This window comes from Rhea pennata, chromosome Z (assembly GCF_028389875.1).
Source record: "Rhea pennata isolate bPtePen1 chromosome Z, bPtePen1.pri, whole genome shotgun sequence".
NCBI lineage: Eukaryota > Metazoa > Chordata > Aves > Rheiformes > Rheidae > Rhea > Rhea pennata.
Window position 1 is genome coordinate 30,848,304 of NC_084702.1, and position 26,639 is coordinate 30,874,942.

Below are 26,639 nucleotides of genomic sequence, written 5' to 3' on the forward strand. Positions count from 1 at the left end.
AAAAGAGTTTGTCCCCGTCCTCTTGACACCCTCCCTCCAGGTACTTGTACACATTGGTAAGATCCCCCCTCAGTCTTCTCTTCCCCAGGCTGAAGAGGCCCAGCTCTCGCAGCCGTTCCTCATAGGGCAGGTGCTCCAGCCCTGTGATCATCTTTGTAGCCCTACGCTGGACTCTCTCCAGTAGCTCCATGTCTCTGTTGTAGTGGGGAGCCCAGAACTGGACACAGTACTCGAGATGAGGCCTCCCCAGGGCTGAGTAGAGAGGTAGGATCACCTCGATCACCTCCCTCGACCTACTGGCAACAGTCTTCCTGATTCAGCCCAGGATACCATTGGCCTTCATGGCCACAAGGGCACGATGCTGGCTCACGGTCAACTTATCATTCTCCACTCTCTGTCACACTCTTGTCATCCTCCAGCACTCCCAGGTCTTTCTCTGCAGAGCTGCTCTCCAGCAGGTCAGCCCCCAGCTTGTACTGGTGCCTAGGGTTATTCCTCCCTAGGTGCAGGATTCTGCACTTGCCCTTGTTGAACCTCATGAGGTTCCTCTCTGCCCAGCCTGTCCAGGTCTCTCTGAATGGCAGCACAGACCTCAGGTGTGTCAGCCACTCCTCCCAGCTTGGTATCATCAGCAAACTTGCTGAGGAGGCACTCCATCCCCTCATCCAGGTTGTTGATGAATAAATTGAAGAGGGGACAGCACTAGCCACAGGCCTCCAACTAGACTCCACGCAACTGATGACAACCCTCTGAGCTCTGCCATTCAGCCAGTTCTCAATCCACCTCACTGTCCACTCATCTAACCCACACTTCCTGAGCTTATCTGGCAGGATGTTATAGGAGACTATTATTGGAGCAGTGTCAAAAGCCTTGTTGAGGTCAAGGTACACAATGTCCACTGCTCTCCCCTCATCTACCCAGCCAGTCATTCCATCAGAGAAGGCTATCAGGTTGGTTAAGCAGAATTTCGCTTTGGTAAATCCATGCTGAGTACTTCTCATCACCTTCTTTTCCTCGTATGTCTGGGCATGACAACCAGAATAGCTGTTCCATCACCCTACCTCCATCAGGGATGGAGGTGAGGCTGACTGAACTGAAGTCTCAAAAGACTGTGAAAGGATTTGGACTTTACTCTCATATTGTATAGAAATAAAATCTCATGCAGCTCAGATAGCTAAATTTTAAGTGTCTGTTTCATTATATGCAAAGTAAAAAAAATTAAAAAAAAAGTGAAAAGGTGAAGTCTGTGCATAAAACTTCAAAATACAATCACACAAAGATACATCCATGGAGATACTGGCAAGAATTGCAGTTTACAGCTGTGAACACTATTTAACAACAGTCCATTTATAGTCAGTTTCATATTACCATGTGCAGAACAAATGCAGAATAAACAGAGAAGGATATCCTCTCTTTTTCCTTGGGCCTTCCATTCCCATCGGTTTGAGTTTTAGGCCGGGCTTGAGAGAGAAATATGCCTCCAACTTGTGAAACTAGGTTATTAACAAGCAGCAGCCAAACTGAGTTGTGCACACAAAGAAAAGAAAGATAGAGCTGAAGCTAAAAATTGCCCATGGGAGCAAAGAGAAAGAGAGTTAAATTAGTTAGCACAGAAGATAAAGCCAACTTCATCTGAAGTACCAGGTTTGCTTAGAGCAAGAAACGAACTGGCGAAGCCCACACGCTGAACACCCATTCATTGCTGTCGCTGACTCCCTGCAATGCTTTCTTCTTAAACCTATTTGAGGGAAACAGTTTGTCCTATTGAGCTCTTCTGAAACAATGAAAAGAATGTTAAGAAATAAGGATCTTTGTTTAAAAATTCGCTACATCGAGAGTATGAGGGGCAGACTGTCTATTAAATGTATCAGCCACAACCATTTGCATTTTCAGCACAAAGCCCATCCTCACAATTCTCTGCTTTTGGAGACCCTCTTACATAATTGCCCAGTGCTCCAAAGAGACATGCAAACACTTAGACACTCGGGAGTTTCGAAAGCTCATTTTAAGGGCTGCATTTGAAGTACTCAGGAAGAGAACTCTAATTGTCCACATACTGGCAGATTTCCCTTCGTCCACAATGAGCTTGACTCAAGCTGTTTCCAACCCATTTGGAAAGCTGTGGAGACATGGTCTCTGTTTCCATGGTCACTTATTCCCATTTGAAACTTAGGGATGTTCCGATAGGGATTATTTTAATTTTTTAGCATGCAAACCCAATACCAAATACCAGCTATGTCAAAAAACAAAACAAAAGCAACAGTCTATTTTTTCTGGGCTTCTTAATGTAATTTCAAATATATTTTTGTGCCATTTGGTAGAAAAACCACATTCTAAAAAACTAAGTAGATTTGCTACTACTAAGACCTCATGAGTTGTCTCTCAGTTACAGGCAAATGTTTGTGGCAATTTTATAAAATTGTTAATTGTTAGGTGAGAGAAGCAGACTTTCTGTTGCTGCTGTATACCAGACTAACCAGGACTATAAGGTTGTAGCAGCCATTTCTTAACGCAAAAGAAGCTACATTTGACTACTTTTTTGCTAGCTCACCCACATAGAAAGCACACATCCTTTTCAGAAATAGATTTCACAAGACATTTTAACTATCAGGAGATTCAAGCACACCTTCAAGGCAAGTAAAAAGCATTGTGATTTCCTGGCCACCCACACTAACGGTTAAATCAACTTTAACACTACTGCATTCCAGATAAAAGTAACTTTCATTGTAGATGTCGTCAGCACAAAGCATTTTGCTACCACACAAAAGCTTGATGCTAGAGAATGGAATTTCCCATCACAGATAAGAGTAAGTGCTGGCTGCCAGCACTGTGCAGCGTGATCCCACATGTATTAGGCAACCCTGACTCCCAGCGGCAAAGGATTAAAGTGCTTCTGAACTTCTGAGAACACTAAAATGTAAGATTATTACTGCCTCCAGTCATAACATGCAGTGGTAACTTAGCACTTAGAAACTAGGTTAATACAAAAAGAAAGGTCAAGCAGAATTTCTAGAATCTCTCAAAGCCACTGTTTAAAAGCTTAAATCCACATTAAACTAATGCAAAAAATCACTGTGCATCTTCTAGTGCATTTTTGCAGTTCAGTGTGAGACAAATTTTCAAAAAATGAATGTTACACACAAGACAAGACACAGATTCTTGGATTCAAACCATGCATGTAACTGCTGCAGTTTCACTCATAGATTGTTGATACTCAACACAGAACATTAGATTTCATAATTTAAAACCTCTAATAATGCTTTATGGAAGCTGTCATTTTACATTTCTACCTACTGCAAGTGAGACTTTTCTCTCTTCTCCAGATTTGCACTGATATCATCTCAGCACTTCTTTCATTTTCTTTCCCTGGGGTTCAGACCTATAGAGTCTCCGTGATTCAGACCTCTCAAACTGAGACCGCAGAGCCGCAGGATTCTGCACACTTTGTGCTAGCCCTGCGCCTGTGCAACAGTACTGGGACAGTGATATCTGCAGGAATAAATGCAGGATCAAGTGGACAATTATAATATGGATGCAACTGCAGCAGGACAAACCAAATCACATTTAGATTGCATAAGACTGCTGGTAATACTGTGCAAAATTTCAGGAAATGAGACAAAGGTTTGAGATTTGAGAAAATGTTGTGTTAATAAATGAATGCAGTGCCTATCTCAGAAAGGTCTTCTGAAATACTGATTTTAACATAAGCAGTGCCCTGATTGTAAGAAAGATAAGCACTATTACTAACAACAAAAATAGTGACCCAAATATTCATTAAAGCAGTTGACTAGGTGAGGATGTGAGTGAACAACATCCTGCTGTGTCTCAGCATCAAATGAGAAGTCTGCGGGTGATAAACTATAAATCTCAGAGTATGATAAGCCATTTCCATAAGCCGAGTAAGCTTGAGGTGCTAAGCCAGTGATAGTAACTAAAGTAGATCTGTGTTTACTACCTCAGAAAAAAACAGAGCTATTGAGACTGCAGCAATACTGTGAAACGCTAACAGCTTAGTAGAGATGTTAAAGAGCTCTGAGACATGACAGTCTAGCACAGCATGCTCAAAGATGACGTATTTTTGTGCCTTGCTAGAAGTATGGTGAGCTTGAATCCCATCAGTCCAAGAACTAATGGACCAAATCTAACAGCAACATGGCTTTTGAAATAGGTATAGCAAATTAGAGCCAACGTCCCAGTACCTTGAAATCACAGCCAGTTTAAGCAGCTGAGTCTATGTGCTCAAGAAGGCTAGGCCTTTAAGATCACCCTGATGTGCTAGAAATATTGAGGCCTTTAAGATCACCCTGATGTGCTAGAAATATTGTCATTGCCTTCATGGAAGCCAGAACTTTCATGCAGAAGAGAAGAGGCTCAGAGTGTTTGTGTGCTTGCCTGTCAACAGGACTGTCAACAGTTTCCTGCCAGGAAACTAACGGAACAATAATTTGCTCTGAAAATCTGTGTCCTGAAAGCAGCAAAGTATTGTGCATATATTGTTTGGAACACCTCACAACTCAACCAGCTACTGAGCTTGATAAGCTTTGCAGAAACCTGTATTAGCTAACCACCTTGAAAAGAAGGGTGCTGAACCAGTAAATATTGCAGTGTCCTTTGCCTGGACCTCTGCCAGCTGTACCTAATGAGCACCTCCTGGGATTTCCACATAAAACACTGAGCAGAGAAAGCCACATTGCACTGGCCTTTCAAAAGCAAGGAATGTTCTCCTTAATCTGAAATCTTATATACTACCAACAAGTGTGGAGTCCCTACATTGATCTGTGAATTATCAGTGCTTTAATGAGTTTAGGATATCACAGAAAACCATTGCTTAGTGTCAGAGCACAGACTCTAGAGGAACTGGCATTACCTGTGGCCTTGTAGCCAATGAATAAGACTTGTGGAGAAGACACACATCACAAGATCTGCCTTCACATCAGCCCCTGACACCACAGGAACCTACGCCTGAAGAACATCAGAGCATTTTGTGCCCTGACATCAGACCAGCAAGACAGCAGAGCTGAGCCAGAAACTCCAAAGGCACACAGACATTAAAACAGCAGGGTCAGATTTATTTATCTGTGAGCCACACACAAGCGTGTGCTTTGACCTCTGCTAGCAAGATGAAGGTGCCAAGCTATGAGCTCATGTGGAGTGGGCTTGGGATCTGCCCCACAGTGCAGTAGCTGAGCAAAGCTTAAATCAAAGAGGCCACCTGGGGAGGAAGGTACGCCTCAGCATACATAAAGGATGGCTCTCCTTCATCCGGCAAAGCCAAAAATAATTAACAAATGTTCTACAAAAACATGCCAATTCCAGCCAAGTTTTTCAAGAAAACATAGTAGTTGTTTTATTCTTTCTTATGGTGTAAAGCGGTCATTCTGCAATAACTGGCCTTTAATGGGACTTACTGTTGTATCACCCAAATAGCACGAAGGAAGCAGAACAAAGAGAGATTCTGATCCTGACACTCATAGATGCCTGCAAACCTCACCTAGACGAAATACCACCAGGTGATCACTTTAAAAAGTTAGATTAGCCACCTGCATGTGCAGGAGGCTACACCCAGAGGTGGGGGTTTAAAGATACAATTAAGCACTTAGCTAAATCCTCTCTCCTCTCACCCATCTCATCCTTCCTCAACCTATTCGTTCCTCAAGATCTTCCCATTTGCTGACCACTGGAATAATTCTGTGAGAAAACAGAAGGCAACATTCTGCCTTTTCTCCCACAAAAGAGTTTGTGATTTTTATCATAACTATGACAAATGCTGAGTGTTAAAATGTAATACTTGGCATTTGTCCTTGCACTTCCTACATTCAATGTACTTCCAAAAGTACTTATTATATCGCCACTCCCAGAAATCAAAATCATGAGGTTGGTGATTAAAGTAAATAATGTATATGCTTAAAAAGATTCACTTTAAAATTGATGTCAATTAATTCAAAAGGAAACTCATTTTCCTTTCTTCTGAGATATATTTTAGATATAATTTATGATCAGAAGGGATCACATCTAATCCAAACGCTGACCTATTAGATGCTGCTAATTTTCACCTGGTCATCTCAGCAGTGAAGGCAAAAACTTGCGTTTCACTGATGTGCAGCTTCTAGAAAGAAAGCCACTTTTGAATGAAGACATCAGAGAGAAAATCTACCTCTCAGCTGCTATCACTAGCAGCACGGATGATCGGAGAGGCCACCCTGCCCTGGGTGTTGGCTGGGCGCACAGAAAGGGTCTGCCCTAGTGACTCTGCACAGCCACCACGCAGCTGACCAGCCTCACCGTCCTCCCTTCGCTCTCCTCCTGCCCTTAGAGCTACTGATTCCTCCTTAAGGCTTTTAGCTTTTGTTACAATTTTCGTAACTTGTAGTTTTTCACTCACGTAAGATTTCTCTTCTATTTGTGGTTTCAGACACATCTGCCAAGCTTTTCTCTACAACTGTGAGGGCTAAAAACAGTCTATATTTCATACGTTTAATGGTAGATAACCCAATTGAAAGACACGTAGCAGCAGCCCTAGGGAGCCAGTTCAGGAGATTTCCTGCTCTGGACAGACAGCACAAAATCTTTTGGAGTACTCAGTGTTCCCATTCAATTTTCTTGGTCTGACGTGAGTGTAGGAGCATGAATGATTTTCCTCTGAAAAGCAATACTGCTTTCCTTTCAGAAGTTGATTAGTGTTACTCTGCACATGCAGAGGAGAAGGATCTACTGAACCACGTTCTTCATATCTGCTCTTAATCCTAGAATAACCTTACCAACTTTGAGAGTCCGGTGGAGGGGTAGCAATTGCTATTTAGTTTAAAATAAAATCAAAGGGTAAGTAATCTATCTTACCTCAAAGGAATACGCTTTTCCAAGCCCATCTCCTGCTCCTGTGACCACTAGAGAAAGTAAAAAGGAAAAAAAAAAAAAAAAAAAAAAAAAAAAAAAAGAGGGATTACATTTGTTGCTCTGCTTTAGCTTGTTCTTTCCTGGATTCTTTAAAAGCAATCTTCTGAATTTCCTGACCATCACTGTCCAAATGGTACTCCTAAAACACACAACCAACCTCATCTTAAAATTTATTTTCTTGTGACTTTTTTGTCTAACAATTTCTGTCATTTAATTTAGCAGTTTTCCTCTTCAAAGTGTTCTACTAATACTAGCAAATGCTTCTCCTGTAACCCAGTTAGTACAGCGGGTAATTATTTTTCTCATTTTCAATAGGGAGAAATACAGCAACAAACCAACTGTCCTCAGGGTGGCAGAATTTTTTTTCTATATGCATATCTTTGCAAGTTTTGCTTTGCCAGTTTTTTACTTATATTTTGGTGCTAGAATGGAGATAAGGACTAACTAGTCCCTAAAGCTGACTCAACATCTTTCCTTCACCAGAAATCTATCTGTAAAGAAACACCACAGCAAATTTACCACTAGCTCTTCCAGAGTTTTCTCACTTACAGCAGATTTAGTATCACTGAGAAAGTAAACAAGTATTGGCATATGTAAAGCATCCTGAACTTCAGACATTATGCAAACAAATACCAAAGAGGAAATATAGAAAGAAAGCATTATTTATCACCATAAGGAAGAAATGCAGTATGAAAATACTAAGATAATTCCAAGGTAAACCTAGTAAGTTTTCAGAGCAAAATGGATTTCAGTATCTGAAAAATGCCTCTCTGCTGCAGATGGTTTTTTATGTTCCTTGTAGACCAGCAGATACAAAGCAAATGTCTATTGGGGAACAAGTTTCCACCAGCCAACTTTAATTATTGTGATTCTCAGCACCTCAAGTGCCATGTGATACAGCCAATCATTCAAACCTATGAATTTCTCTGTGTCCAGAAGACTACACCTTTTTAAAAAGATAAAGCATAAAAGGTGAGTCCACTGAAGGAAGCAACAGTCTCTCAAACTTCAGTGGGAACAAGACTTTCGTACAGAAACCTCTACTTAGTGGCCCTTTCCTCAGGCACAGAACTGAGGCCATGCCTCACCTAAATCAAAATAGAGTCCACATGTTATTTTAGAAATGTCTTTAGGCACCTCTTCTGCAAAGGAGTGAATTTCACTCTTTATCCCACTATGAAATATACTTACTAATACTTATTAAATCTAGTGAGTTCAATGCTCTAACGTGGGGGCAAGAAGAAAGTACAAGAGTACTGATAGAGGTCCCCTCATTAGCAAGATGCCACCATCGACGGTGGCAGAAAATGCAGTAACTTTTCATCTTTATTTCAATAATCTAACAATCCTAAGAAAAATATCAAAATTCAGTAGGAAGAAGGTATTTATTGAAAATTTTGGTTATTTTTATAAGAACTTGCAATATCTCTAAAATAGAACTGTCAGGTGGCAGCCTTTGAAGTTTTTGGGCAAACATAGATTTACTTCATTAATGATACAATTAAGAATAGGACACCAATTTGGGAAAAGTGGACTGGAGTGAAGCCACCAGGAACAAAGAAAAGTTGCTTTGAAGTGTGGAGGCCATATGCCAAACATAAACTAGTCACTTCACATATCAGGAAACTGAGGATATAGGCAATGTTATTAAAACTAAAGTATTTGAGGTAGAGAAAAAAACATCAGAGGTAGGAATGGGGAAGGAATTCACATCTCTTCACCAGGTGTGTGAGCTTTTATCAGTTTGCTTATTTTCCTACTCCCTTTAAGTGTTCAGATCCTTCTGGTTCTTAAACCAAAGTTACTAGGAGAGATAAAAAAGAAATAAAAGAAAAAGAAATGAAACAAAGCACACTTATTGGAACACGTGTTTTGTTCTGAAGGAACAGGATAGGAAACACAAGAAAAACCCCTCCTAATTAATCACATAACAGCTCATCACTTGGTTACAAGAAAAATGTGAAGAAATTTCCTTTACCTGCCCATTCTCCCAGCGACCGAAAGAAAGCCTGAGGCAAAGCACTCCAAGTATGTGGGAAAATATATTTCAGAAATCGGAGGCATTTTACCAGAGTACAGAAACAGATCAGAGCCCCCAAAACAGTCAGCAGCTGACGCTGGAACTCCTCCATGGCGAAGGCAAAGTCAGGCAGCTGGGACAAAACAGTCCCTATCTCCCTGAGAAACGCCTCTTAGTGCACTGCTAGTCTCTGAGCACTGGCCTAGAAGGGAGACGTCTCATCAAATCACGTGATTTTTTTTTCTTTCCCCCCCCCCAAGGAGTGTCTGGAGTTTAGATTAGAATAACTTCTATAAAATACACCCAAATTTGTAAACTACTAAAAAAAATCCAAACTAAACAATGATTGCTGGTGCTTGTTTTAGAGGCAAGGTTTTGCTCCTTTTCTGGAAACTATCCAAGAACAAAAAGAAGAAAAATATTTTTATTGTTATTGTTTAAGATTCAGAGAGACTGAAAACAGGTCTAAACCAAAGCCCTGGATAAGAATACTCCAAACCTTGGGATTAATACACATCCGCACTGTGTCTTACAGTGCTGAGGAGTTAAATTCCTAGTCCAGATATTTCCAGGGCAAGTTCGCACTGAACTTGTGCTAAGGGCAAAAAATGGATTTATCTTCAAATTTCAAGGGTAATAACAATATTGAATTCTTTCTAAACAAAGAAAGCAATATCATATACCTTTTAAAAGAGCTTCTGGAAAAAGAGATTAATACCATTACACCCATTTTACAAAGGAAGAAATTATGGTATGGAGGGGTACAGTAAAATATTTAAGGGGGAACTCTTTGGAAAAAAATCTGTTTGAACTAGTATTAAAGGACAGGTACCAAAATCCTAAGGGGAAAAAACATTTACAGGAATGCTTACTGCAAGAAAAATAGTCTGAAATTAATAAAGCTCAGGAAAAAAAAAAGTGATTTAAAAATCAGAAACAGAAGTTCTCAGGGAAGGCACAGAAACAACCTAAACTCTTCTTTGTAGTAATCTGAAAGATTTTTCATTCTTCAAAGATCAGCTTAAACTGGAGCATCTTGCTTTATATTAAATGCATATATAAAGTAGTGTGTATAAGTAGCGTGTATGCTTTAATGATATTCCTCTGTAACACATGGGACATCTTTAAAATTTAATCTGAACTGCTGACATCCAGTAACCTTCAACTGAAGAGAAGCAGCATATGTCACATGTCACCTTCAGCCAGAAAATCACAATATGCAGATGAATTGCAGAGAAAATGTCTGAGTCACAAGGAATGTAGTACTAAGTCTGTCTGCAACAAGATATAAACCCCAGTATTATTTAGCCTAACAAAAACTTATTTTCCTCACATATAAGATTTCAGTATACTTACAAATCTCTATACTCTAGCAGTTCTTGTTTTACTCCATAAATAAAGGTCAGTCAGAACATTAAAAAGTCTGAATATTAAATTTCCCAAATTATTAACAAACAATTACAAATTCTCTACAGAATCATTAACTAAATTTGGATAAGATGCCCTGCATTTTTCATATGCAACAAGGATGCTGAATACCTCCTTTAAGTGAAAAAAATAACAATAATAATAAAACCCTTCTGTTTGACAATGGAGCTACAACCCAAACTTCTGCAACTGTGAGCCTCTTCTGCTGCTCTTCTAGTGCTGCCCATGCTCCCAAGCCACCCTGGCCATCTCCTTTTTCCAGAAACCTTGTTCTTCCAATACTCCATAAGCCTAATATTCTTCAAATGGGCTGAGATACCAACAGAAAAAACAACAGATCCTTATGAAAGTGAAATCCTATTTGTTGATGTTCAAGTTTTCTGCGGAGGTATTGCTTCTTTGCCTTTCATAGGAATCACTTCAGATCTTTACATGCTGTATGGCTAGAAAGCTGCTTGCGATAGCTGCTGTATTTTTTTCTCTTAATCCCTTCCCACCACTGCTAGTCTGCTATTAAGCAATCCCTATAATATTACACTACACACAGATTATTGTACAGATTAATATTCCTTTCCAAACCAATTACTGTTTAACTGGAACCTGTCTGCAGTTTTTCGAAAGCTTCTTCTTATGTTCCCTTACATAACAAATCTGTTGCCACCTGTAGGACTTTTAAAAGCATTAGACTAACTCAGGAAAATCCAGTTCTATGGCCAGCATCACATATCTACATGACCCTTATGTAAGGGAACATGATTTTCAGAAGTCAGTCCAGTATTTTTAAAAGTAGGCCACTTATTAATGCCTAAATTTGCATTTTGAAGGCTAACACTTCTTTATAACCATTTTTTTCCTAAAGTAACTAAATCATACAATTTTACAATTCATTTAGTATTTGATTAAGCTAACATGAAGTCTGTAGAAAATTAAGATCAGGAGTATCTACAGATATTCCCTAAGACGAATCAGTTTTAAATTACTACTTTATTTACTGAAAGATATAATTACCCGCTAGAGGTTCTGAATGAAGTGGACATTTCCATCATGGCTCAAATTCTAACATGAGAATAATATCTGAATGAGCCCATATAATCAGAGTTTCAATCAGCTAATTCAGAATAATGAATATTCTTTCTGTAGATAAAGATGAAGAATATGAAGGCATTGAAGTTGTGCTGCTCTTTGAAAGGATGGAGAGGACATTTTTTTTTTATTCCTGGGCCCACTTTGATACTCAACATTAAGTACATTAGAAAGCTCTTTTAGTTAGTACCTATTTTTGGTTATTTCTAAATTATCTTTTAAACCATTTTGAGTAAATTGAATTAAACGTGTGAAATCACTTCCACTACAATACAGAATGAACAAAACTACTTCAACTATAGTAGCGAAACTGATTGTACAAAACACATGTTTATGCTATACAGGTGTGCTTGAAAACATTTTTCCTTGTCCATACAGAAATAAAAAGCAAGTTAAGAAACATATTTTGTATCTATTTATTTATAAAAGGTACAGCAAAATAATAATCAATTAAAACACATTTGCTAGCTGTTCCTTTGTAGAAACTACATCTTTCTTATTCAGTAGGTGCCATTAGGTTATTCATAAGAAGTGCAATCAAACTCTCTGATAATCTTTTACTATTCATGAAAACCTTTCTACTTTCCTATTGTCTAGTCCCACTACTGAGGGTTGAGGCTCAATATTTAAGATTTTGGAGGTAGAAATCACTGGGAGAAAGAGATGTCCTACAAAAGAATACACTCAAAAATATTGAAGGCTTTTAAGTAGAAATATTTTAAAATCAAAGATCTCTCCCAAATATTTACAGACCCTCATCCTCCCATTATCTTATTAGTTAAAAAAAAAAAAAAGTCACATCTCTTATCCAGCTATGGGCAGCCAGAAAATCCAGACTCTTGTTTTCCATTTCTAGGATCTTCCACTTCTAATAATCTGCAGTCACTCCTCCTTTTGCCGTTCAAATCCACGGGCAGCCCAGCAGTCCGCCAGAACCTGGTCCGTCCTCTGAGGCTGGTCAGAACCAGAGTGACTTCTACTGGCAGGAAGCTGAAGCAACCTTTTTCTTTTCCTTAAGGAATACAGCTTGTGAAAATAGTAAACAGCCAAGATATGGTTATAGAGACATCAGGATATTGCTGTCACAGGGTCAGATCCAGATCCATCAAAATTAGTGCAAGCATCCTCTAACACTGACTAATGTCAATTCCACAGAGAAACTGATGATTAGGCTTAAATGGTCATCACAAGCAAGCAACTTGGTTTGAGGTTTTAAAATTATGTTATATAAGGTAGTGAGCAGATCTCAGCTTGAACATACCTAGTCTATAGAAGGACTCTTGAAATCCAAACCTGGATTGCAAACAGCTTCTGTTGTTCTCCTTATGGGCTGAAACAGCCACTCCGTCTCCCAGAGTCTAAGATTTCAGCATTCAGCCCCAAAGGAGGAATTGTTTCTAAAAACATGAGGCAAATAGGGTGTTTGAGTATTATAATGATGCAACTGTGCCTATTTTTCCAAAGAGTTTTAATGGTTTGTGGCAAGGAATAGATGTAACCCACATAACTGATTTCTGTATCAGATCTTGACAATATGAAGACATTCACCTCAGTAGATGTATGACTACGAAATTATTCCAGTGTAGCTAAGCTGTGAAGTATCCAGTTTAACGAATGTAACTCCTAGTACTGTAGTTTTATTTTACAAGGTTTCACAACGGATGTAGATTTTAGAAAGATGATGAATAAAAAGGAGATGAAATAATGGTAGAGCTAAGTAGATTAAGAGCTTCTGTCCTTTTTCAGTAACTAGAGAGGAAAGTAATGCTGCAAGAATGCTAAAAAAGGGAAGGAAATGCAGTATCATTACATGAAATCTTTTTGCATACATGATTGTACTGTGAAATCATTGCCACAGGAGGCCATAAAATCAAGAACTTAAGACTGCTGAAAACTGGTTTTTCCACTGAAGCTTCTGGTATGTGCTACTCACATACTTCTTAGATTTAATCTAGTCTAGCCATTCACATGTTACACACAGAATAAAACTTTTTCAAATTTTGCTGTAATTTAACCCAACTCAGGCAAGACAAGTCATGACACGCACCTAGTTCCATGTCAAAGTCTTCCAAAGTCTTCTTTTAATTTGTTTATTAAAAAAAATACTAATCTTGGCTCATGTCTGATTTCATTTGCCATCAGCAAAATGAATTACTCTGCTGTCCTCCAGCAATGCAATGTTTCTAAGGTGCTTTCAAAGACTAATGCTTTATCCTCAGGGATGCAGGTATGTATAAATCATCCGTATTTGCACCAAAGAAAATAAAGATACAGCACAGTGCCACTGTTGTCTTCCCAAATAATCCAGCCTACCAGATGCCAAATCTGTTTTTTTTAACCATGAGATTAGCCTTGCCCACTGCAGCAACCCCATGGACTTGTAATAACTCCTTGTTCTGAATTTAGCACATAAAATAGTACCAGATTAGCTTTCACTAAATATGTAAGACACGACATGACACTGGCCCTTCTTCCTCAACTAAACACAACGGTCAGTCTTCCACACGTCAGTCACTTTCCCTTTTGTAATTTGTGCATTGTAGTGTCACATCGCAGTGTTAAAGAACTAAATACACAAAATGTCAGAGGAAGGGACTGATAAGAAAATATGAATGTACCTGAACAGAAATAAATTTATCTTTGTTCCCTCTCCTAACTACCCGTATGATACTGGCTCAGACAAAAAAACCTAAGACCCAAAACCAAAAAATATCTTTTCAAACATTAAAATGCCTCTCTCTGTCTCTTTATTCCTTTGATCCTGCAGCAGTTATAAAAACCCACTTATAACAACGGTGACAGCTGTAGCAGAAGACCATGATGTTACTGAAGACACTAAAAGGATCATGAGGATGACTACCCAACGCATACAGAAAACACAGGACCATCTCCTGCGCCCTTCTGTCAAAACACACACAGGGAACAACCCCAGGGCGCAGCTCCTCTCCGACCCCGGCACTCTGCAGCCCCTCACACATGGGCAAATACGTATACGAAATCGTTCTGAGTCGCTAGTGCCTTTCACTGCCCAGAGAGGCGGTGGAGTCTCCTTCTCTGGAGATATTCAAGGCCCGCCTGGATGCAACCCTGTCTTACATGCTTTAGGGGACCCTGCTTGAATGGTGGTGGTGGTGGGGGAGGTTGGACTAGATGATCTCCAGAGGTCCTGTCCAACCTTACTGATTCTGTGATTCTATGATCTCTTCACTGATATCAAAGACCACATATGGTATAAGGCAACGATAAATCAAGCCTCAGGATATTTATAGAGCGTTTTGCCTCAGAAAGTACTGAGGGAAATTGAAACAGAACTATTTTGTAGAGTATAAATAGCTCCAAAGTCTAGAAGAATGAAGAAATTCACAACTTGAGAATTGCTCATGGCGTTCCTTCCTGCAAATTAGCTTGTAGTGTAAAACCAGCTAAAATGAAACTTGTCCATGTAAAAAAAAGCAGTATGCAAGAATATTTCTGAACTGATGAGATATGTTCACATCTATGGCAACTGAGGTAGATATTTTTCTTGCTTCAGATATGTTCCAGTGTACACTTGCTTAAGTTTTCAGCAAAGCTAAACAAACTTGCATCTTCAGTCTTTTTCAAGGCAGACCTTTTTGCTAACTCTTTGGCTCAAGAAGTACATTCTCTTCATCTCCAGGTTGCTTAGGCTTGCTGTTTCCTCTTAAGGTTAAAAATGAGTATCTCAGTCCTCCTGCCATACTAAAGAAAAGAGAATTAACACAGATGTCAGATACACCTGATATGGTATACCCATGGTCATTTTATGGGTACATAACTTTTCTTCCAAAGGATCAAGGAATGCCAGCCAGCATAAATTAGAGCATCTTAGAGCTGTGTAGATGAAAGTCATCTGAGAAACTAGCCCTGAGTGCACAAGGATCAATACTAAGTTGCTCCAATGGATTCATACGAGCAGGTGCAACAGTTCCTCCAAACATAAAATATAACAGTTCAGAAATAATAACTCATATGGAAGAGCATAATTCATTGAATCAGTGTTCTCATTTCCCACACCATTTGGCGTTTCCTTGGAAGCCTCTAAGTTCAGAACTAATCAGATCCAACAGTACTATTTTTTTAAAAAAAATAAAAAGGACCAACAACCCCAAATAGTAAATCCACAGGCATATTTCTATAGTTAAGATTCTAACATGATAACACTCAATAAACAGGCATGTAAAACATAACTAATTGTAATGAATTTTACATCCTGACTCAGTACACAGTACTTCCTCAGGCTAGTAGTTTCAATATCGCATCAGCCAACTGGGCCAAATCAAACAAAAGATAAAACTATATCTCACCAAAAAACCTTCAGCTTTAGCAAATAAAGGCCAAGTTCAAGTTTCACTCACCAAATATTAAGCCCTATAAAGTTTAACGTGGAGAATATGTAATCTCCACCAACCAACATTCCAATGTAAGCAATGGATATATTCTGAAAAGGAAGAAAAAGTCATGCAATTAAAGTCAGTTTTCATCTCCAAGAATATAAATGATACCAATTAATTCCCTTTTCTAAACAAATAGCTATATTTGGCCTCTCTAAAATTAGTGTTTGAATTAGTTTAATGGCATGTCAACTTTATAGATAATGCAACAGCAAAATAAAATCAACATGTTTTCTAAACATTAGCAATGCACTGAGAGTTACTTTTTGAGGAAACAAAGAAAATCACCTAGTTGCCTTTAGGAACAAATGGAACTGAGGCCACCTTTTGAAAATGTATTTCTTTTCAAGACTTTGAAAAACTGACTTCAAATCCCGTTTCCTAAAAGCAGGCTTTGGTTTCTCCAAGCCTAGAAGAATATGTTGTAAAGTTACAATAAAAGCTCTTTATTACTGCTCTAAAAAAGTTACCTCCTTGCTTTGCCACCTAAAATTGCAGTGAAAGCACTTGGCTCAAGTCCAGCGCTGGCACAGTTTTGAGTCAAACGTTTTTTTTTTTTTTTTTTTTTTTCTCCCCTCCCTTCCTGCCACAAGTTTCAGAAAATGAAAATTGCCCCTTATAGACAGGCTGAAAGCTATACAGCTGTGTGCTCATTTTCCCAACACTTTGTTGACTTCATATGTTTTAGCAGCTAGAATGGTCAATGACATAATTTCTTTGGGGACTACTGAGTCATAAAGTGCTTCTCAACTTTAAAGCAGTCCAAAACTTCTCAAAAAGTAATTATTGTTCAGAAAAATAGACATAGCATTGCATTATCTTAATGGTTCAGTGCAGACATACAAAACTTAAAAAAACACTTTCAGGGCCACAGAGGAAAGGCTGCTACATCAATCTTGCCAGCTTGCAGAGACACAACTGTGAAAAGAGAACTGCTATCTTACTTTTGCAGGTTTTGCTATGTTGGAGGTACTGTCTTCCTGTAGCACCCTGAGGACTCTCCTGTACCCGAGCTAGTTTGGGCACACAACTGTCAGCAGCCACAGCAGCAAAAGACAACTCTTTTAGTAAAACGTTTTCAGCTTACAGCTCTGTGCTTCTCCCCAGAATGCCCTACAGAAAGATGCCTGTGCAGTCAGTGATCCTCCCACCTTGGAAGCTCTGCTCTCATCAACACAAAGGAAGTTTCGCTGATTTTATTTTAAGTTGGGTATAGAAAACTGATTGCGAGAGCAACAGCTTCAATTTTTGAGAAGCTTGTTCATCAAACTGACCAGAATTCATACAAATGAAAATGAAATAGTCCATCCAGCTAGAATGCAAGTTCCCACACAGAGGCAGAAGCAAGTTACCACAAAGCAATAAACTTCCTACTAAAATTTAGCTATTATTTTTTATTGGTTAATGCCCTCTTGATCAGCAGAAATAAAAATGTTTAGGCCACAGCAAAGGAGTGTTAATCTGCATCAGTTTGCCAAGCATTTGCCTAGGCTAACTCAGCTCACTGACAATAACTTGTTAAAGAATAATAGCAGGTGACAATACAACAGAGATAAATGTGGTTGAACGTACAAATTTTAATTAAATTGGTGTAAGTGTCTCTTATAGGAAAAAAGTCAACAGTCATATTTCTTTAGAGAGTAAACCTGAGTTTCACGGAGAAGAAACAAAATCTTTTTGTAGTGTATATCTCCATAACAGATCTCCATAATGCAAAATGCAGCAATGGTATGAGTAGCGTTACAGGCTCAGCCCTTATTTTGTGTTACCAGCTCAAAACATAATCAGGATACTTGCTGAGGCAATGCTTTTTCCTGCTCATTTCAGTGTCCTTTTCTCCTTCTTCTGCTCTGTAACTTACCTTGATGGCACCAACCACTGTTGTTGTAAGCGCAGAATTGTAATGACTGCACAGAACAGTAGAATACATCAGGAGAAACCTATAGTAAAGCAAAAATTTTTGAAATTCCTCCTCTAGGAACGAACACATTTAGCAGCACTTTGAAATAATCAACATTTTTCAGGGATCTTCAATCCTACCGGCTCCAAATCCTAAGAAAGATATTGTGGACCTGTATTTCAAGTTAATGATGTGCATGTACAGATTATTCAAAATATTGCCTAGAAAGGAAGTATTTCTGTATGTAACTAGATATACAGTAGAGAGTTATCTGTGTTCTCTGTGCTTCTTTAATCACTACTAGCAATAAAAACATCCATATTTGAAGTTAGTTTGACCCCTTGGTGGAGGACATGTGCAAGAGAGTAGAATAGGAACCAGCTCACTTTTTTATTTTTCTTTTGGCACTGTAGTGCCAACAGGAACAAAGTACTGTTTCATTACTTATGTCCCCTGTACTATTCCAGGTACTTTAAAGAACAAATATATTGAAACAGCTCCTGCATTAACAGCCTTACACTCTCTTAAAAGTAAAGAAAGTCAGATAATTAGAAGAGACAGCTAGCAGAGACAGACATATATAGTACAGATGGTGAAAAGCTAAATGTCCAGTTGTTGACTACTTGTGAAGACAACAATACAGATAGTATTGGAACAGTTATATTATAAATATTACTAGAAATCATTAAAAGACAAGACAGGAGCCTGGGAGAGAAATAAATTTTCTTTGAATTCCCACACTACTTGTCAGTATGTCTTTACATTTGAGATTTGAAATATGATCATCAAAACTTCTTACTTGATCATTCTGTGTCTTACCCCAAAAAACAGGAAAGAAGAAATTGAAAGATGAACAAAAAATTTGTCCAGTGCTGGAAATCTGTTGCCTATCAGAAAACAACAGAGAGAATTACAAGCTATATAAACAACTGTAAACATAGAAAATACATAGCTAAAGTGAAAGTGTGCAAAATTGCAAAAGAGACTACAGTCCTATTTGAAAGGGTTTATCTTACTGCTGGCAGCAGTTTGATGCATTTAGCTTCAGAGACAACAGGATAACAGCACTCATGATACCTACACACATTTTCAAACTGTCTCAGGTATAGCAGTGCAGACATAAGATTGCACACTGCAAGCAATGAATACAAATATGTATTTTACACAAGATTTGTGCTTTTTGTTTATTTATGGAGATATCAACACTGCAATTAATATTATGTTACAGATAGCCATGACATGAGAAGAGAGAAAAACAAATAAGAAGATATCTGATAATAACCAGGTCAGTTTAAGTCACCTATACCAATATAAAGCTCAGCAGAGGCTGAAAAATTACCTGAGAAACAGGGTAAGTGCTAAGGCTGTTGGTCCACACTGACTTGCAGTTAACTCAGCCTCCAGCACCTGAGCTACTAGATCTAAGGTACTTTGGGCAACCCTGACCTGCTCACCCTGCTGCAAGGGCACTGGTGTCCAGCAACAAACTGCAAAGTGCTACGGCAAGATAGCCTGGGGCTTCATTTCTGTTCCACTGTCTCATGCTTTTCTGTCCTCCTAGCCAGTTAGCTGGCAAAGGACAAGTAAATAACTGGGATGCTCACAACCGCAGCCTTTAGGAGATGTAGCAATTACTGCTCCAGGACTAACTAGAGGAGCAAATAAGAACTTCCCATCACACAGACAAGACACAGATATTTTTTGACTGGCACATGCTGTGCATTGTCTGTGATGGATTTAAGGCAAAGACCTCTCCTAGGCTAGAAACAGGCCAACTCCTATGGCCTGAAAATTTCCTAAATACAAGTATTACCTAAAATAATTTGTTTATTATTCATCAGCATTTGTGTATTTTCTCCTTTTTTTTTTTCTGTGACTGAATTGATACACATCACATTGACACCAGTCATCCTTATCATGTAACAGGACTTCTTAATACTAAGTGAGTAAGCCAACACACATACACAATCGGTGCTACATGTTTTCTCTGGTATTTATTTATTCTTTCTTTTTAAATAAGTGAGCATTAACTTGTTTGTGCCTAATCAATAGGTGGGCACAATGCTCTCTCTATTATTTCCCACAGAATAAACCTAGTAACAAAATAAACTTCCTTGTCCACTCTTCGCAAAATGCCTTCAACTCTGTTTGTTGGGAAAGCGGTTGAAACCTCACAACCATATGAACTTGGCCTACACTGTGGTCCCGACAAGGGCATCAGCTGCACTGCCCTAAGCTGGCACTAGCTCATACTGGACTGATGTCACAGGAAAGCATTTCCCATACATAAAGATCACACCATTTTTTGAAGGACTGACAGTTTTTCCAGGTAAAATAGACTTTTAAGAACACAACAACAAAGTGTTATGTGAATTAAGGGCAACAACAACATACAGCAAAGGACACTGGAATCATTTATGACACCGACAAGTTCTGCAGTGATTTCCAGCAGCAAATAGCAAGTATTTCAAAGGAAGAATAAAAACTATTAGCCTTATTTTAGAGATAAGGAAAAAAAGTGACTCAGCAAGTCCATGAGTGGCCAGCAAAAGAACAGAAATCTCCTGGTCTCAGACTTTATCTCCTAGAAGATACTACTTACAGTATTATACTGTATTATGATTACCTATCATTGGTAGTTCCATGAAGACACAAAATGTAGGTTACTAAACTAGACTGAGACTAAATAGGAATCTCTTTTGAATAACAGAACAAGAACAGGACTGCAAACTGCCTCTTTCTTGGTATTTGTAGCCTCATTTTGGAGCATGTTGGAAATCTCTTGGTACAACTGGATTCTCAGTTGAGAATCTAGCTGATCTAGGACCTCACTCTAGCTGAGAGTCCCTACTCATCTGTTAATGCTACACACCGACTGCCGTGCGGGCTACCATACAGCTTCAGCTTCTCCTTAGAGAGACTAATTACAGTTTATCTCCTTTGAAGGGGAAGTCCAAGTCACACAATCAAAAATAATAGCCCCTAACATGGAGGTAGGATCATCTCTTAAAAGAGAAAAACAAAAACAAAAACAAATGAATTACAAACAAATAAACAAAAAAACCCCAAACAACTGAACAAAATACCACTATCAACCTCAGATGGGGAATATTGCTCCTTACCTGTTGAAAGTCTCCAGTAGAAAAACTAATAATAACTGTTGGAACCACCATAAAACAAGCATTATAGAAAAGGACGCCATATTTTCCCAGCTCCTGTAAAAAATGAAAGCGTGTTTGGAAATACGAGCCTTCCGACATTCTCGTCAAGGAGCAGGCAAAGCATAACAAATTACAATTTAAAAGACAAGCTTGCGACATTTGGGTTCAGTGTTCAACACTGAGCCAAGCTTCCTCTTCAGTCACGCTGCGTGCACGCTCAGCAAGTTATTACTGCTTTGCTATGCTTTCAAAAATTCATATACGGCAGCAGCTTGTCAGAAACTTCCCGAGGCGCAGGTCCAGGACTGCTTTGCGTTAGACCGCAGCAGAGCCTGGCCAAGGGATTACCTGTTCTGAATACCTCATATCCACCCCAAAAGTGTAGAACGGGGGGGGCGCTCCTTAGAGCCACTGCAGTCGGAAAATGAATATAGCCTCGCTCCTAAAGGGAGCATCTGGAGCCGTCGGTACTAATGCCACTTCAAGGAGCTCGGAGGGCTCTCTACACCCTGCTGGTTAACTCGCTCGGTGCAAAGGCAGAAGAGGATTAGGGGAATGCAGAAGCAGCCTTCCCGTCCTCCAGATCCAGCCGTGCTACTTAGCAAATCCCTGGGGCTTAACTTTCCCTTTAAAATGAAAGCCTGTATTTTCCAGAAACCTATGGGGCCATTAAGTATTGCTCATAAAGCAAAATATGGAGTCTGGACTCAGTGTGATTTCTGAGATTATTAAGAGATATATATTTTCACTGAACAGACTGACCCTCTAAAGTCTGCAGCTTCAGTCCAAAACTGCTCTTTGCTACAACTTGCTAGGTTTTCTTGGCATTGCATTTGAAAAGCAGCCTGTTCAACATTTATTTAAATTATAGTGGATCGAGGCATCATCTATTTCTTTGGCATATCAGTGTATGGTGTAGATTTGCTTTTAGATAGCCAACAAAGATATCAGTTGTTTTGGTTGCGGTAGTATTAATACTTGTTGACTCAAACTTGAGAGGTCATGATTCCTTACTTTATTTTACATAAATCTCATCTAAAGTGTATTTCTGGTCAAAAAGTCGCATTTCTCAGATCTATGTATCATGCTTAGAGGTAAATAATTTGCTTTGTTTTGAGGATATATACATATCTTTTAAACAAAAGCAACAATTTAAAGCCACTGTAATCTCTGCCTAAAAGACTCAGGAGAAAAGAAAATAAATTGTTAGCTAAGTCTAGCCTGGGATATTCATAAGAAGTTTTCCCCAGCCTGTTCCACATTAATGATGCATATATCAAGTGAAATATGAAAGCAAATTAAACTGTTTGTTAGGTCATAGCAGTATATTCATAAAGTCATAAAATGGGTAAGCGTTGTTACCATATTTTCATAATGCTAAATTCAGCCCAATCACCCCACAGTTACCTTTGGATCAATTTTCTGCTTTGTGTAAACTCCATTTGCTGCTGTGAAGATATCATTTAGGAATACAAAGGTGTAGCCCTCCAGATTAAAAGCTAGATCAGACCTTGAAAATAAATAATATATTGTAAATAAATAAACAGTATACAGGATATTGTACTACTTTTTTTTACCTGCAGAAGTATCATAGATTAGGAAAAGCAAATCCTGAGAACTCCAGCAACTTACAGGCTTTGCCTGAAGTCTTCTTTGTATAGAAGGATACTTTACACTTCTCCACTTATGTCAAAATAACAAGTTATCAGAGAGTTCTCAGAACTCAGTATGGTGACAAGAAATGTTTGATTCTCATGTGGTGAAAATTTTCATCTGTCTCAATCCTGATGACTTGTCCAATTATTACTGAATATATTTATCTACTTCTTTTAACATAAGAAGTAGGAAATAAAAATCTGACTGCTTGTTTTTCATAGTCAGACCAGACATATTGTCATCTTTTCTGTTTTGACTATTTACCACATGGACATAGGGTAATTTTTCTATTTTCGGCTTTGCTATGTACAAAGGTAAGTAATTTCCATGTGATGTGACTTGGATAGAGCCACTTCCTATTAAATAGCATTATATTTCCATTTAAGTAAAGGAATTCTCAAATAAAAAAAGAGAAGAGACTAACAGATGAGTATTTTGTGAACTTGTCTTATATATGAACTTGTTTAAAGTGATAAAGAAGTAAACATTGCCAAATTCAAAACAGTATCTGACAACTAAAAGATCACTTTTTCTACCCAGAAGAAGAATATATTTTTCTAAGATTATTAAAATATACTGATACTATGAAAGGAAAGCAGTAGTTCTCACACAGTTTTAACTTGCTTCATTTATATCTCTGCAAACATGGAACATCTAGGGAGAAAAAAAGAAGCCCCAAAATATTTCCAGCTGGAGTCTGATTTCTTCCCTTTGTGTACCTGCATCTCCCACTGATACCAGGAGACAGATTTTCCAAATCAACTTCACCCAGAGTAACTGAACTCAGTTTACGGCCACTTGGCCCTCAGCAAGGAAGAAAACCCTCCTGTTGTCATGCTTAGTATAAACAAATGAAAGCCTTACCCAGCTGCTATGAGGGCCCCAAGAACGATAGCAAATACGCTGACTATAATACTTAGTGGGTGTCGTTTCCTGCAGATGAAAATTGGACAGTTCACATTGTTGTTATTAAAAAAAAAAAGGAGATTAAATGGTGGTTTGCTTGAAAAATTTCAATGCAATCAGTAATCACAGAACATTTAACAGAGAGACACAGCCTTGATAGCCTTACAGAAGTGACATTATCGACTAAGGGAAGTTCTGTCCCTTTCGCACCGTCAGGCTTCGGCCCTGAGAACAGAGATTGATAAGGCTTCACAAATATTCTGCTATGAGATAATTTTCAGAATAAAGACTAAAATATCTGCTGGAACAAATTGTCATCTACCCTATATTAGTTCTCACAACACACGTATTTCAGTGTCTTCCATTAATTCAGAAAAGCAAAACCACTACACAGCTCTTGAGTGTTTTGCCATCTCTTCCTCTCCTGGGGAAGATGCTACACAGCACAGCATCTGGGGTATTTCTACAATATATACTTATTTTGAAGTCAAATTGAAACCTTGCACTTGAAGTGGAAAGCGTTGACATTTATGATGCTCTTCAGTATGTCTGCATTAGCACTGCTGCAAAGTAGGGCAAAGCATATCTTTATACTGCTTCTAAAACCTATAGTACTTTATTTAGAAATGTCATAAGCATTTTTAATATCATACTGCCAGGGTCCATTCTGGCACTCTCAGGGTCCATTCTGGCACTCTCCTAGCTCCTTAACAAGTTTACTCAATAGCTCTGAGCTGGCCTGAGAGAAGAAAATCCATCAAAAACTAGTGTTTACTGCTCTCAGATAAGTCCTGTATGTCAAAGGAGAACAACAGTGGACCACTGTCTCAACAACAAGGCTGTGGACAGTCTCACACATACTAGGTTCTGATCATAATCAACCTTGAAGGCGACAACCCAAACCATGGGTGCTTTGGAAATCCTGAGGTAAGCTGGTATAGACGATCCGGAGTCCTCTTGTCTCCAGCCCTGAGAAATACACTGTGGCATTCTGCACGAGCAGGGCATCCTGCTCTTAAACATCCCTTCATTTAGGAAGCTGCCTGCGCTCATACACCACATTGCTGCAGTCCAGCTGAGAACTGAGGACAGCCTTGCTGAGAGACATTTCCCTCCCTTGCTAATGCATCCTCAGGCCAACAGGAGGAGACGGCAACTTCTGCTTTCCCTATGAGAATTTATACTCAGCCAAGAATCCAGGAGCATCCTGAAATAAGGATCAAATTGACCATTTGCTGCTTGAAGTGAAAGGAGATGGCAATCTAATGGGGGCCTTTCAGAAAGCTTTTCCTCTAACCATTGCTCTCATCTTGCTTGGGTTCAGCTTCAGCAGCTGTTTTTCCCCTTGTGACCTAATTTCATCCAAGGGCAAGCTGTCTGGATAGAACTATGCTGGTGACAAAGTATTACATATTCAGGTATCTGTTCTTCCAAATCGTAGTACAACTGAAATTAATGATCCCACATTGCAATATTTTAAAATTTTAACTTCTCATAAAAAATAAACTGATGTATTTATAATTAAAGATTTTTCTGAAAGAACCTAAGCACACTGTTAGATACCATTTTGCTGCATTAAAGTGGCCTGTGTTAAGACCTTGACCCAGGATCCTGCTCTGTATAAGCAGACTGCCATACTATCATCATTGGCTTGAGACATAAGGATCTGGCTGCTTGAAGTAGTTTGCAGCACAGGAGCCTCCAAGACTTAAAACAGAAAATGACAACTCCTAAAAGAAGCACATTCTGCTTACCTTATTCCTGCGCAACAGTCAAGGGACTGATTTGTGTAAATGAGAGCAAGTAGAACTCCTTTCCTGCACTCACTAAAGTGCACACATCTGTACCCTCAAAAAAAGTTATATTTCTTTGCTTCTCTCTATCTGACAACAAAATCCTGATGAGATGCCACAAGTACTCAATTCGATATGATCTAAAATAAAGGTATCTTAAAATGGAAAAAAAAAGATCACCCAAGTATGATGATTTCCAGCAGTAATGTAAGTGGAATGGTAAACTTCCTGAGCACTGTAAACATCGGCAAACTGTCGAAAAAAATTTAAAATAAAAATAAATTAAAAAATCAAGCACAGGGTCAGATTAATGGCATTTGTATGTTCTAATTCTTATCTAATTTTACTAAGCAGAGGATGAAAGATTAGTCTAGCAAAAAGCCACCAGAACAAATTCCCAGCATCTTACCGTACATAAAAATGTCAGTCTGACACTAGAGGCAGATTAGATAACCAAATCATTGACAATAATGAGATTTGCAAGTTTTTAAAACAACCCTAACTGGCTACATCCTAAAATGTCCCTTTATATCAGAAAAGGGGAAAACAAAGGTTATTTTCTGGCTATTACAACCCCAGTGAATTTCTGCAGAAATCCTAGGCAAAGTAATAAAGATCTCTATTGCAAACTTAAAGGACAAGCAATAAATCTGTCTCTGAAAACACATACCAGAAACAAAATACAAAGCAAATACGCTTAGCAAACAATTTGTACTTTAGAAATGTAAAATAAATCCACAAGAAGAAAATAAAAAATATACAAAATACATGAAAGGTAGGACCAACTGCAAGTGTCAAACAAATGGCTACACTTGAACAAAATATTGTTGATCTGCTCAAAGTGATGCATTTGGAAACTTTTTGGATCAATTTGAGAAAACACTTGCATCTGGTCCTTCGGAAATCTGACAGCATGGCCAGCTGGAAATTAATCCTTCATTATAAGATAGCTATTAGTAACTGCATTAATATATGATTCAAACCACAACATTAAGTTTAATTATATTACAACACACTGACATTTTGAACTTACACAGAAATCATCTACACTTTGTAGATGCTTCAGACAAGAGGGGAACTTCCATAATGTAAACAGTCATCATATTATGTAACAAAATGTTAATGATAGAAACACTGCATCCATTCTTATTTTTTTGTTATGAAAATCAGTTATGAATAGTAAATCTAACACAACTGTATCAGCTCTATAAGGAGGAGATTCAGCATTTAAAATAATCAATTTGGCTAAAGTGCTATTTGGAACAATACTGCTTTTCTGAACTCTTTTTATCTGATTAAAAAGTCATTTCAGTGTGATGATTTGTGAACATGTAAGATAAAAATGTGCAGAATCAGATGTTTCATGTTGCTAGTCAGAGAAAACTT

General features: G+C 38.5%; 1 protein-coding gene across 2 annotated transcripts in view; it reads right to left on the minus strand.

The window, feature by feature from the left end:
* SLC35D2 (solute carrier family 35 member D2) overlaps positions 1-26,639 on the minus strand; it is a 35,628-nt gene that overhangs the window by 798 nt on the left and 8,191 nt on the right. Inside the window, exons 5-12 of one of the 2 annotated variants that reach the window (XM_062599900.1) lie at positions 25,434-25,505; positions 23,419-23,487; positions 22,306-22,408; positions 20,860-20,952; positions 18,557-18,624; positions 17,699-17,777; positions 15,802-15,884; positions 15,036-15,145 (exon numbers count right to left, since the gene is read on the minus strand). In XM_062599900.1, coding sequence (XP_062455884.1) covers positions 15,043-15,145; positions 15,802-15,884; positions 17,699-17,777; positions 18,557-18,624; positions 20,860-20,952; positions 22,306-22,408; positions 23,419-23,487; positions 25,434-25,505 — 670 coding nt within the window. In that variant the 3' untranslated portion in view covers positions 15,036-15,042. Of the gene's footprint in view, positions 1-11,829; positions 15,146-15,801; positions 15,885-17,698; positions 17,778-18,556; positions 18,625-20,859; positions 20,953-22,305; positions 22,409-23,418; positions 23,488-25,433; positions 25,506-26,639 lie in introns of those variants that run through there. The other variant, XM_062599899.1, reaches the window with a different exon arrangement.